General features: G+C 41.7%; 1 protein-coding gene across 1 annotated transcript in view; it reads left to right on the forward strand.

Moving 5' to 3' along the window:
- The window catches only part of TEDC1 (tubulin epsilon and delta complex 1), a 30294-nt gene extending 22103 nt beyond the window's left edge, over window positions 1-8191 (forward strand). Inside the window, exons 5-8 of the mRNA XM_072115246.1 lie at window positions 870-968; window positions 3731-3817; window positions 4046-4240; window positions 7818-8191. Coding sequence (XP_071971347.1) covers window positions 870-968; window positions 3731-3817; window positions 4046-4240; window positions 7818-8156 — 720 coding nt within the window. The 3' untranslated portion in view covers window positions 8157-8191. The remainder of the gene's footprint in view (window positions 1-869; window positions 969-3730; window positions 3818-4045; window positions 4241-7817) is intronic.
- The last annotated feature ends 6745 nt before the right edge of the window (window positions 8192-14936 follow it).

Raw genomic sequence — 14936 nt, forward strand, 5'->3', positions numbered from 1 at the left:
TCTGGACTAATCAACATGTGTCATACAAGCTCTGTGTAACTTGTGCAATCATGCAGTCCAGCTTTCCCAAGGTCCTGAACGTTACTGTTTTTTCAGCAAAACCACTCAACTCAGGGATTAACCAAGATATGTTTCTGCATCAGTGTAGCTACAGCAGTCTCAAGGTATGTTTGCTTCATAATGCATCAAATCAAATGTTAGGTTACCTTCAATGAACTTTAAAGGGGGCGGTGCAGGACGCAGGGTTATACATAATTCCAGTGTCTTTTAACACCCAAGAGCAGCCACACCCTAGACCTACAGATGGAAGGTGAATGACTTTAGCAGGAAGACACTACTAGTAACATAGGTCCCTAATATGTTCCTCCAGAGTCTGTGACTTTAACCTATTTCAATTGCAAACTATCAGCCGATAACAGCTGCTCCTGCTCATGACTGTACAAGTGCTTTGAAGTGGCACATAAGCCGCCGGAGAACTGGAGCAGCTAGAGATGTTGGCCTCCGGCATCCCAGGAGGAGAGTCCAAACTCATGCGTAAAAGGCTTTTTTTTTGTACATGGGTCTCTAATTTGTAACAGCGTCCTCATTCCTGCCGAGCGCTCTAAGCTTTATGAGGATCTTTTGTTCCGATGAATTAGAATGGGAGTCACATTAAATCAGCTAAGAGGCTTGTAAAACTCTGCCGCAACCTCTAACCCGTGCGGTCGAAGACTATGCTGTGTCTATGGAATACTCTGCCAGGTATAGATCGCTAATTATATCTCTGTTTTTTTTATCGGATTTTAACATGCAAAACGTAGTCCCTGCAAGAATACATTTTATGGTAAAGACTTCATAAAATTAAGTCATATTTTTTTTCCCCCGTCTAGATCCATTCCTATACACAAGGCTGCCACATTGACAAGGCCGCCGGTCATTTGTCTGTCAAGGAAACTGAGCTTGTTCGACGACATAAAAGCTGTGAAAAGGTAAGTAAATAATACCAAGCTGAAGCAGTTTTTCTATAGTGATAGACCAGTCAGAAAAATCCATTACGTAAGAGCGGAGGAAGTAATGGATTTATAAGTGCTGCCCAGAGCAAACAACAAGGACAATGACGGCCGTACAACGTCCCTTTTTGAAAAAGAGAATAGGAAACCAAACAAAAATTCTCTCGTCGTTCTCTGATCTGCGCCTCAGGACTCGATGTGAACGTGCTTCACCCGCAGATAAATAAAATTTTCTCCAGGACAGCGGAGACATTGATGGGAGATGCCATCTTTGTTTAATTGACTAAGGCCTGGTTTATGACTATTACCGGAACATACTGTTCTTATTTCTATTACAGGCTATTAAAGGGGCAGCCTTTTAAATGATTGGATTGCATCTGTAATGATGTACAAATTATTTTCCTAATAGGTTTTTATAAAAAATGTTACTAGATTTCTCTTCTGGAGATTAGAGATGATCAAGCTGACCATAAACTTCTCTTAGTATGTGTTTTTAACTGTGATGAACCGCCACTCCCCAGTTCAATTACAGGGTGCACCTGCGCTAGGGAGCCTCACAAATTGGCCTTTAAACTTCGTCCAATTATGCAAAATGGCGTCTTTACACTTATTACTACTCTCCCAGCACCCAATTCGGTCAGGGAAACCAAATGCATCAGAATCCCAGACACCACACACATAGCGGACGCACAACCACACGATGTACCCCTCTTACTACTTACTTAAACTTACTTCCCAAAGCCACTCTATGCCCCAATACAGTCACACACTTATTACATGCACTTCTTAGCTGCTGCTGCCACCACTTTTACAATTACGGCTTACGTGGCACCTACACCAGGTGCGGGCATATAAACCCAGATACACACTCCTCCAGGTGCTGTATGGGTTACCTGGATATACACTTGCTTTATAGCTACTGCTAGACACTCACAGGGTAACACGGATTAGTGGTAAGTCACCTCTCCAGAGTTATGGGAACATGGAGAGCACAAGGAAAAGCTTTAAATTACAATTTAATGTGCAAAAAGGCACAACGCTTGTAGGTTACAAAAAATGGTGAAATAAAAAGACATGCATGCAAAGCAAAAACGGGAATAAAATATAGAAAAAAAACTAATTGGATTGGCATAGAGATCCTCGGAGGAGAACAGATGTAATCCTGGGCAGCTCTACAAAATTGGTTGCATCTCCTTGAAAGTGTCAATGAAATGCTGCTTTTAAATAACCACTTAATCTGCCCCCTTTGTCATGTGAGAGGGGCGCATAAATTCAAATATGTGAGTTTTGCCCCGGTTTTCTTTGTATCATTTTGACATATTGTTAAGCAGCCATTTTCCCAAATGGCAAACGCCTATGAGACTCGGAGTTACAAAGTCTGTATCAATTAATATTTGTATTCATGGGACAAAGGTGATTTCCTCTGGGAAAGAAGGTGCGTCATAACCCAGAATGTATTACATTAACCAAATAGGAAAAGACAGATAGGAGATACACACTATGCTTCTCTGATGGATTCCTCTGCATAAGAGAAAAACTATCCTGCAGTGAGTGTGAGAAGAAACATATACAGTGCAGATGAATGGACTCAATGGTCGGTTTCAGCTGCCGAACCTGGACATATTGCTGGATTGGTGGCTAATTTGCCCTATTCAGCCCCCAATCTGGCAATATGTCCAGCTCAGGCCGCTGAAACCAAACATTGGGTCCCCACATCTCTACTGTAGATGCTGCTTCTCACACTCCCTGCAGGATAGTTTTTTCATGGTGCAGAGAATCCATCAGAGAAGCAGCCTGAGTTGTGTATCTCCCATCTGTCTTGACTATCCTAAAACCACAAGGGAGATGTTACTCTTTACACTAAACTGATGTCGGGCTGCTTCTGTGATGGATTTCTCTGCACAAGGGAAACCCCAAACTGGAATCAGTGTGAGAAAAAGCATCCATAGAGGAGAAACAAGAAAAAATTTAATTACATTTTTTTAAAAAAACCTATTGGGGAAATGATTTTCAACTATAATGGTGCAATGCAAAAATCTTAAACCAAATTTTACTGTACATAGTAAATCCAAGATCCCAATTAGCCCATGGTGGCCTATACCCATGCGTAATCTGTGTGCGCTATAACAAGAATTATTATTATTATCAGCCATGTTGTTTGGGGGGGAGCCAATCGGGAATAGATTTGTGACCCCTTCTTTTGTATCTTCTGACCATAGTCCGCTCCTGTCTATAATGTGGCTATCCTGGAGGAGCATTTGATGACCCCTCACCCTGCCCACATTGTAACCCACTCTGCTTGCACTAGATTCCTGGAGATGATGCTACAATGGAGGATGCAGGATGCATCTTTTTTTGATAATAAAACAGAAAGTCGTCCATTCAGTTCTGTTCCACATAGAATTTAATAGACCTTATCTTCCATTACGCTTCAGTTATTAATGGAAGAAAAAAGACGCAGGCTCCTGGTCTAATTTTTTCCACTATTCGGAACAGAATGTGTAATCAAAACCGCCGAGAACAAGTGTGAATTTATCCGCACTGGTTATATTTCTTAATCCAAGCAAAGTGGAATAAAATCATGAGATTAAACTAATGGTCTCTGAGAGAAGATGGGTTACTTTACTGGTATTCTACGAGAGATCAGAAAGAAAATATTCATATTATATTTTGATAAGTGCTATTTTTAGAAGCCATGCAATAAGACATGATTATTGATGTAGGAAATCCTCTTTCCTTAGTTACTGCAGGCCCTGGAATCCGAGACGTCCTACCTAGAAGCCTACGTGGAGTGGAAACATGTAGAATCCGTGTACTGGCAATGGATGGTAAGGACATTCGCTTGCACATGGCAAAACGAGATACCCCTTCATTCCACTCATTTGTAGTGGGCGGCTGTGCCACCACTGCTCTGAACCATTGTACATTTCACCATTTTACTTCACTCTTAAATGGAATATTTAGAATTTTGACCAGAAAAAATGGGTTACTTACTACAGACTTTGAGCTCTGTGTTTTACATGACACTGATAATTTTATGTGTTATCACCTCACAGGACACGGTCTTGGAGTCTGCATGTGAAGATGAATGTGGCTCCTCCACTCTCACTAAGAATACAATATATGTCTCTAGTAGTTCTCATCCAGAGTATACACCTACAGATATAAAGGAGTTAAGCAAGTGCTTACATCACACACAGGATCAGCTCCACAGACTCGCTGCGCTCAGCAATTCATCCTTACCGGAACAGGTATGAGGTTGTATTGAATATGGCAAAAACTAATGAAAAACAAATAATTAAGGAGTGTTTGCTTTTAGCCCCCGGATTATATGAGGAACTGGCATCCCTATGAATGTTTATTCTTAACCGTTGTCCCTTCTCCGTATGGGGTTAATTTTGGTAACTTTCAAATTAAAGCGCACCTCATAGTTTCAGAAAACCTTTGCTCTGTCATAGCAATTAGAATTAGGCTTAGAAATTAATTTCTGGCACAGGACATGCAGTTAAATCATCCAAAGCGTACAGCTCTTGGTGAAATGGACCCCATTTTCTCATTCAAAGTAGGAATCAAGATGTATTAGAAGTGCCACCTGCCGGTTGTCCTAGAGCAGTGGTGGCGAACCTATGGCACGGGTGCCAGAGGTGGCACTCAGAGCCCTTTCAGTGGGCACTCAGGCCTTCAACCCAGCACCAGCTGCCAGGACTACACAAGAAGGTGTGGATAGAGATGGATTATCGTTGGAGCTCCTGCTCTGGGTCCCGTGATTCTTCCTTTTCAGGGGACCCTGGAAGGAAGCTGTAATTCAAATGTCTCCATCTTCTTTCTATTGTATTGGTGTCCTCAGGATGCCAATACGATTGACACTTGTGAAACAGCTTGGATCACTAGGTTACTGTTGAAATTGTCATGTTGGCACTTTGCGACATAAAAGTAGGTTTTGTTTGTAGGTTGGGCACTCTGTCTCTAAAAGGTTCGCCATCACTGTCCTAGAGTAAAGACAATGGACCAAAAGGAAAGAACTATCTCCAAAAGCCTAGTGGGTTCCTAATGGTTATAGAGACATACGAGGCGATTTATCAAAAGTAACAACTAGAACAGTTCTAGACACTTTTGATAAATCTCCTCGATCGTGTCTCTGCTTGAAAAAGGTACCGTAATGGGATCATAACTAATGCAACGGATGTGCATCAATAAATATAAAGACTGGGAGGACACTACAGTCCAATAATATGATTTATTGTAGGAATTGTGTTAGGTATTCATATCAGTGAATGTCTCCATGATATTTGGAGCATGTGTTTTCCCCAATATTAGTATTGGGAGAAGTGGATGGAACAGGGTAAGACCTGAAAGACTCAGAAATTGGCTCAGTGTAGGTGAATTGGGGGTACATCGCAACCTTCCTTAGTGTTTCTAGCAGTGTCAGGACATGTGGTAGGCACCAGGACTGGGGCTACTGGAAAAGTAACAGAGCAGATGATAAATACAGATTTAGTGTGTTAACCACCCTTAGGAGACCACTTTTCACCAATTTCAATGACTAAACTTGCCTTTAACTGTGCACTAAGGGCAATAAGTACACAAGTAATCGGCTATCAAAATAAATGGACGTGTAGTGTTCGAAGTGCTGATTTTGTGCCTGGGGGAGAGTTAGTTCATATTAGCAAGTGACTGATTGGTTTCTGGAGTTAATATGCGATATACACCTGCAGTGTTCAGAAATAATCCGCCATCTACCAAAAATAGTCTGTAATTTATTGCTGAAATCAATCTCATTTATAAGAAAATTAACAAAGTTCCTCCCATTTGCCACAAATAGATATTCCCAACATTCAGCATGAACTCTGGATGGACGCGTAAAGTAAAGGTGGATTTAATTGGAGTTTTAAAGGGCAAGACTTGGATCTGGGCAAATGGTACAAAAATGGCACATTTAGGTTAAAACAGATTTTTGGGGAGATAAACTGCAGTAACCTAGCATGGCCACTAACCATTGTACAGAGCTGGCTGCATCTAGCTCCATACACTGTACTTCTGGTGGCATGGATGGTTATGTCAGCTGATTGGTGTTTCTACTGGGCACTGGACCTCCATTGACTGAAAGGTGGGTCATCAATATCGAAATCCTGGAGAACACCTTCTAAGGACATTCTGGTTCTATGAATCTCAGGAGATTCCATGGATAGAAGACAGTTTATCCATGTATAAAAGTGGGCCTCTCTATGCAGGAAGGTCCTCTATTAGATATAATGTGGAAAATTAGGTATGAAATAAGGTTGCTACATTGGGGCATATTTATCTGTATCTAAAAGTTGGACAGTCAGTATTGTAAAGATATGTTAAAGAGATTTTTACCACCAGGATCAAGGATTGTAAACCAAGCACACTGACATACTGGTGTGTGGCCACTGTGGCAGGATCCACTATTCTTTTAGCTTCTCATTCCCTTGTTTGCACAAAACAAGCTGTAAAATTATGCAAATAAGCTTGAGCTGATAATTGAGCCTGGAGTGACAAGTGAGTCTAGGAAAAGTCTTGAAAACCTTGTCCTTTACAAAAAGGTGTACCCTAGGCAAAAGATGTGAGAAGCTTGAAGACCTACCTCAGTATGTATAGGGCAGTGATGGCGAACCTTTAAGCGACCGAGTGCCCAAACTGCAACCCAAAACCCCCCTTATTTATTGCGAGGTGCCAACCAAAAATTAAAGCAGTAACTTATTGCTCCCTGTTCAACAACTTTCAATCATATTGGCCTCTTGAGGACAGCAACACAGTAGAAAGATGGAGAATTTTCATCATTTTAGCTTCTTTCCAGTGTCCCTCTGCACACACAAAATCGTGGGGCCAGCAGGAGGTCCTCCAAAGATAATTTGGCCCTGTCTACTCATTGTCCCTCTTTCTACAGTCCCAAGTAGCGAAGTAAGTATCAAAATATGACTGAAAGCAGCATTTTAAGTTGCTTGGGACTGCAGGAAGATTCTTTGAGTCCTGTCTGGTGCGCTGGGGCGATGGCCCGGGTGCCCACAGAAAGAGCTCTGAGTGCTGCCTCTGGCACCAGTGCCATAGGTTCGCCACCACTGGTATAGGGGAACAATGGTTACTTTACCTACCAGAATGTTTTTTTGTAAGCCAGCACACCCAAAGGAACACCTCGCCAACTCAAGGTGAACATGCATGGTGAACTCAATGCAGATGTTCTCCTCGATGGTAATTTGAACCTTCTCCGCTCCACCACCACTTCTTCAGTTCTCCTTTTAAGAATCTGGCCATGGCCTTACCATAACTACGCATGCTTGGCTTTGACAATAATTCTCTCCACCTGCATCTCCCAATGCGGGCAATTCACAAGGCCTTCTCGTAGACTTGTCATAGCTCCAATGAGATGATTGAGCTCTTGCTATGGTCGATAGGTTCTGATGTTAGGACACTTCTCTATCGAGTAAATATTGAGCAAGCGACATCTTTAAAAAAGATATTCTCGGTCAGAGTAGAAGAAGTTATTTATATACAAATCCCGAGACTTGACATTTCTTGGTTCTTCAGGGAAATGTTATCTGAGCGTCGATGTGTGATTATGTGAGCGCCGCCCCCATCCTGCCGCGTTGGCTTCACATTCACGTCGTGTAAATGGCATTTTGCGTATGAAGCAAACAATCTTTATTACTAATCATTTCCAATTGTTGTACTCACAATGCCGCCAGCCGAGGCAGGTTTATCTTGTACTGGAGCCCAACTGCCGAAATTTCCTCCTTTTTTTTTTTAGCTTTTATTTCATAATTACTTTTAATTTGCTGTTGTATATCGTCTCCGTGTTCTACTTGACAGATGAAAGAATTGGAGAAAGAATTTAGTGAAAAGGAGCTGAAGAAAATAAAACAAGAGGTAATAAAGAAAACTGAACCTTTCATACCTGCGGGTGTCGATGCCACCGATCTCCATGGTTCTTATCGTCTTGTTCTTAAAGAACACAAGCTTCAGAAATCTGTAAATAAGGATTGTTCTATAAATGACGTTCATGTCACCGAGGTGACTAAGTGCTTACAGTCTGCCATACGGGAAATGGAAGTCGAGTATTACCATCTGCAGGATCGGTGCAGGAAGAGGCTGGATGACATGGCGGAAGAGTTGGACGGGGTTATTTGTATTCCTCCAGCAAAGGGATAATTTTATTTCTTAATAAATTATGTAACACATTGTTATGTCTGTTGTTTGAATTGTCATGTCTTTGTACTCATATATTTGGTTATAAAGATTTTTTTTTTAAAAAGGGAAGGTATTGCCACAAAATGACTAGGTGTCTTCACCAAGCCGCAGATGACTAGTGGACAGCAGTCCCTACCCTGGATAAATGCAAGGTACAGAATAACAGACAATAAAACAAAGTCTGTCAAACCAGGTCAAAATCCAAGATAGTGGCGAGATACAAAATCATAAGGTAAGTAGTCCAGATTCAGGCAAAAGGGCAGAATTGCATTAGAATATCCAAGTATCAGACAGAACCAGAAAGACACATTCAGTAACGGGTACAGGTATACTATACTAACAGCTATAAGTAGGATCTTTGGACGCAATTGCTGCAGCTGATTGGTTCAGCCTTCCATCACTCCAGCTGGTACCTGAGACAAACTCCGAGAAAGTTAAGAAACAAATTGGAGAGGTTGCTGTCCTGTCCCTCAAACTGCCTCCCGCAGAACATCACACCCGTGTATGGTTTCCAGACAGGAGACCTGATCTGCAGAACCTTGCTCCAGAACAAGTAGCAAGGAAGGTGGAAAAGGAGTCAATTCAGAGAGTTCTGGCATTAGGCCTAGTAAAAGCAGTAAGGTAAAATTAGCTTCAGAATTAGCATCACAAATGGGATAACAATCGTAGATAAAAATCTTTTAGCAATGCCAGCATTTTACATATCTTCTCTGCACAGCACTTGTCCAGAAAACTCTCAAACTCTCTGTCCAAAAGGCTCCTTCCCCTTAAACTAAAGTTGATAAATTTTAAAATATTTACAGGAAATCTTCCAACCATATCAAGCATGAGGAAACCAACGACCATGGCTGAGACACTGCAATTTGGTCCCCTAGGCAGACGAGCAGAATTTTGCGTGGAAAAAGCCGGCCCTGAGGAGAAAAATAAAAAGGCTTCTTCCCCCATCATTAATATTTAAAAGATTGAAATCTAAGACTAAGTGCTATGGAATCATCTACAATAGGGGTCATCTACGAGCAATGACTATAGTACAGATAGAAAACTATTTCCCTCCTGAGAAAATACCTGAAATGATATACAACAAACATATAAATATATACCTGCAATGAATCATGCAAACACATAGATACTAATGACTGTGCCGCACATGTAAATATTTACCAGCAATGAATAAACGCCTCCTCATGGTCGACAATCCGTCTCCATCAGGTCTAAAACGCCATGGCGACGTCTCCCGACACTTATCCTTGCATAATTTGGTACCCTGGTGCCAGTGGCCTCCACACTCCGTCCCTAAAAAAAATCACAGTCAATATAATGTCCCCTAGGCAGCTATGTGCTCCTCAAAATGACTACAATGTGGCCCCTGTGCCATTGAGGGTGGCAACCTCTGTGATCTGCTACCTTCGCCACCCACTTGCCACAATGAACTTTTAAAATTATGCTAATGAGCTTAAAGGGCTGATGGGTCGGTTGCCAGAGCCCCTCTATACTGTAGTTTCATAGGTTTCTACAGTGTTCAAGGAGCTTTTCCCCTCCCACTGTGTGCTGAAACTTCCTGTGCTGCTGTTAGATTACATCAGTCATAGAGGAGGGGGGGATGAGACAGTGTAACAGCCAGTAAAACTTAAGCACAGGGGGATTAAGGGAATGGTACTCTGGTTCTGGGTAACAGATCAGGAGAGCTGGAGTATCATTGTATCATGTGACAGGGCTGGACCATGTGTTTTTGCAACCTTATATACTATGATACTATAAAAAAAAACAAACCCCCATAAGACTACAATGATGAGGGTGTGGAAATTATGGCCACTGGATGTCGGGAGGACTGGAAAAAAAAGCATACAAAACTTGTATATGACAAAGGTTCAAACTGGCTATGGTGCTAAGGGGTTAACTAATAAAAGTCCTGTAGGAGTAGCATTTTATAGCTTTATGAATTGCTGCTGGCCATAGATGGCTTTGATCTTAGAAAAAAAGTAAAAAAAATAAATAAATAACGCAAGAGACTGCACCGCGTCCCGCATTGCATAAATATTCAGCTTTGAAATTAGCATGTATGAATAATTAATGATTAGCTGCAACATATATTCCATGTATTTGTCTTATGCAGGGTGCGCCTTGTCTTACGGCAGGTTGTTCCTGATCCCTGCCTTCCTGTATTCTGCTTTTTTGTCTTTAGTCATTTTTTTTTTCTATCAAAAGAGCAATTACATGACAAAATTATCTTCAGAATTGAGCACTTACACACTGCGCGGTCTTGTATATTAAAACCCACTGTATGATTAAGCTGGTCAAACCCATCAAGAGGTTCTGCACGGAAATGGGAGATAACAATTTTTTGCAGACTGTGACTTCAAAGTGACACCATGTACAGCACATCAACCCAGCACCCTTAAAGGACATCTACCACCAGGATGAAGGATTGTAAACCAAGCACACTGACATACTGGTGTGTGCCCCCTCTGGCAGGATCTGCTCTTCTTTTAGCTTCTTATGCCCAGTTTTTTTAAAGGCTTTTAAAATTATGCAAATGTGCCTGAGGGGCTCCAGTCTCCGTAGGTGTTAATGGAGCCCCTCAAGCTAATTTGCATAATTTTTAAAGCATTTTTTTTTGTCTTAAAAAGAAGGATATAAGAAGCTAAGAGAAGAGCAGATGCTCCCAAAGGGTGCTCACACCAGTATGTCAGTGTGCTTGGTTTACAATCCTTCATCCTGGTGGTAGATGTCCTTTAAGTAATAGAACTACAAAAATTTTAAAACCCTGTTCAGGCCTGGATTTCAAACCTAGAACCTCCACCAATGATCAGAACCAATTAACTGTATAAATTGCACTGACGGAACGCCCCTTAATTTGTGTCGCATGGAGGCTAGTGCAGCCGCGCTACAAAACGGTCGCGTGCAACACATTTATGGTGCAGACCTAAAAGAATGTGCAAAGTCCGTCATAAAACTGGCACAAAGCCCTTGGTAAATGTGCCCCAATGTGTTCTGCAAAAAATACACCCTCAGACAAAACATGAATGGATAATATAGCTGTAATGAGTGTTCAGCCATTGGTCACATGAATTACATGTAACAATGTGGATACATAGACCACATTTTGTGTGTAGGTGTTAATGGAGCCCCTCAGGCTCATTTGCATATAGTCTTCCATCCTGGTGGTAGATGTAATTTAAAGGTGTTTTCACACCCACTATATGTTGCATAGAAGACTAAGCTGGTTGCTCGCGAGCTTGTTTGGAGAAAAACGCTCCTGGAAGTGGTGGGATTTTCTTGACCGAATCTCTTTTTGTTGGGCGGGTCGGTGGTCACTTGGCAGCTACAGAGAACAGTCACATCCCTCCTATGATCGCTTAGATCACGCATACTTCTGGCCTAGGTAACGGGCCAGAGGACAGTAATGAGGAAACGGGGTAAATTAAGATGTTTGGACCTGACGTTCGGGTTTGGCCGAATGACCCAGACAATCATAGCCATGGCTAGTTTCTAGGGGTGTCATTCTAGAAATATGTCCGGGTCCTGCGGCCGTACGCGAACATTGGGTCCACTCATCTCCCACTCAAAATTGTGATCCTACTGAGGGGGCTGCTGTGGGACATTGAAGATCCATATACACGAAAATGCAAAAAAAAAAACTTTCCTGCGCTCATTAGAACTGTAGTCCATCAAGAAGAATTATAGCCAGTACGCTCTGTAAAAGCTTCCACTTTGCCCGAAAACACTCTATTGCTAGTTTTGTCAAATTTTGATAGAATGGCATGCACTAATGAGCTGTATTTTAGTATGCAGAACACTTCACAGCTTATTTTTGTCTCCTTCCTTGTCTCGCGCACCGTCATAAGGAACTGAGCCAACATAACATAAGCCGAATATAAAAATGGACAGATGCCATCTTCCCCAAGAGGAACCATAGTGGGCGAAGAAGAGTACCCATAGACTGTTATACTGTAGTAGCACAGGAAAATTACTTAAGATTAGAGATAATAGTGGAAACGGGACCTATGGATTCAGATAGGGTCCCACTTGGGGGGTGGTGGTCTTCATGAATCTTTCCTCAGCCTCCTTAACGCGTTTCATTATACTCAAACTGGACTACCCTCTTCTTCAAAACATGGGTCAACAAAATTACTGAAACAATTCCACGTAATTCTATATTCAATATACATGACCTATTTTACGTTCTTACCATCCCTTATTCCTAACCTCCTCCTTCAATAATTTCTTAGACAACACAAAGACGCCTGATTGTGACATGTCCTCTCGAGAGGGAACCTAGTGCACATCTACACCATACTCCGACCTTAGACCCCTCATTCTCATTCTCCGAAATATATTTAGCTGCATTTCCACTCTTCATTGGTCCATGACGGCCTTTGAACATACGTGTCCGTCAGCACACAACCTCATCTGTGTACAAATTATTGATTTCCTATCACACTCAACCCCCCCCAATTTTGTAGTCTATGGGGGATTTAACTAGACAAGCAATTCATTACTGCCAATGGGCCAAGTGTATTTATCTAATTTGCAAAGCAGTCATTTCCTCGAAAGCTCAAGAAGGGAGGTTTTTTTTTTTTTTTAGATCCTGGCAAGATAGAACCATCCATGAAGATGATATACTTTATAGATTGGACGCTTCAGATCATGAAGGAATGTGGTGAAATGAGCGAATGAAATGCCACAATTTATCATTCTAAAGCCCTGGCCATCTGTGGATCTAGCAACCTAAGAGGAAGGGTTCCCTTAAAGTAGCCAAAATCCAAGACATGGAGAACTTCCCTATCCCACTCTATCCTTGTGAGCTCACCACGTGTAGAACTTTTCACAATCTTCTTATCTTGTTTGCACCCACCGCATATTTGGTGGGTTTCCGTGGTCACTCCACTAGTCTTTTTATCCTTCCTTGTAGGTAACACCCCTAAGTTCAACGACAAGAAGTTGACCTAAAACGGTCTTCTGTGACTTCATCCTTTCTCCAGTGGTGTCTAGTTATACTCCTTGTCCGACCATAAACACATATAAACTGATCTCAGCAATGAAGCCTTCTGGTTCTTCTAAGCAGTTTTCATACTAATTACTTGACCTCAGATTAGGTCACTCACTTGTAATCTGAGAAGGTTTGACATCTAGGCCTCACATCAGGTGTTTAGTCTGGAACCTATACACCGTATAAAGCCAGAAGCTGAAGTTTTTGGGGACTTCAGCCTTTATTCTACATAATCCCCCCCCCCATGTTGTTTGGAATAGCAGAGAGCAAGGGGTGTGGCTGAGACTACCAAAGCACATTAAAAAGGTTGCACCCAATATTTCAAATTTCTTTGTCCGCCATCTACAATGAGCTAATGTTTACAGCAGTTAGTGTAATACTTTACAGCAGCCCCATGAATCAGTAGTGATGTAATGATGGGTCAGTGTTATCTACATAGAGGTCATTGTACAGGGGGAGGAGATAAGCTGTGACATCATCTATTGTCAGTAGTGATGTAATGATGGGTCAGTTTTATCTATATAGAGGTCATTGTACAGGGAGGGGGAGGAGATAGGCTGTGACATTATCTATTGTCAGTAGTGATGTAATGATGGGTCAGTGTTATCTATATAGAGGACATTATACAGGGAGGGGAGGAGATAATCTGTGACATCATCTATTGTCAGTAGTGATGTAATGATGGGTCAGTGTTATCTATATAGAGGACATTATACAGGGAGGGGAGGAGATAAGCTGTGACATCATATATTGTCAGTAGTGATGTAATGATGGGTCAGTGTTATCTATATAGAGGTCATTGTACAGGGAGGGAAGGAGATAAGCTGTGACATCATATATTGTCAGTAGTGATGTAATGATGGGTCAGTGTTATCTATATAGAGGTCATTGTACAGGGAGGGAAGGAGATAAGCTGTGACATCATCTATTGCCTGTAGTGGTGTAATGATGGGTCAGTGTTATCTATATAGAGGTCATTGTACAGGCAGGAGGAGGAGATAAGCTGTGACATCATCTATTGCCAGTAGTGGTGTAATGATGGGTCAGTGTTATCTATATAGAGGTAATTGTACAGGGATGGGGAGGAGATAAGCTGTGACATCATCTATTGTCAGTAGTGATGTAATGATGGGTCAGTGTTATCTATATAGAGGTCATTGTACATGGAGGGGATAAGCTGTGACATCATCTATTGTCAATAGTCATGTAATGATGGGTCAGTGTTATCTATATAGAGGTCATTGTACAGGGAGGGGGAGGAGATAAGCTGTGACATCATCTATTGTCAGTAGTGATGTAATGATGGGTCAGTGTTATCTATATAGAGGTCATTGTACAGGGAGGGGGAGGAGATAAGCTGTGACGTCATCTATTGTCAGTAATGATGTAATGATGCGTCAGTGTTATCTATATAGAGGTAATTGTACAGGGAGGGGGAGGAGATAAGCTGTGACATCATCTATTGTCAGTAGGGATGTAATGATGGGTCAGTGGTATCTATATAGAGGTCATTGTACAGGGAGGGGGAGGAGATAAGCTGTGACATCATCTATTGTCAGTAGTGATGTAATGATGGGTCAGTGTTATCTATATAGAGGTCATTGTGCAGGGAGGGAGAGGAGAAAAGCTGTGACATCATCTATTGTCAGTAGTGATGTAATGATGGGTCAGTGTTATCTATATAGAGGTCATTGTACAGGGAGGGGGAGGAGATAAGCCATGACGTCATCTATTGTCAGTAATGATGTAAT

The sequence above is a fragment of the Engystomops pustulosus genome, chromosome 7 (assembly GCF_040894005.1).
Source record: "Engystomops pustulosus chromosome 7, aEngPut4.maternal, whole genome shotgun sequence".
Lineage (NCBI taxonomy): Eukaryota > Metazoa > Chordata > Amphibia > Anura > Leptodactylidae > Engystomops > Engystomops pustulosus.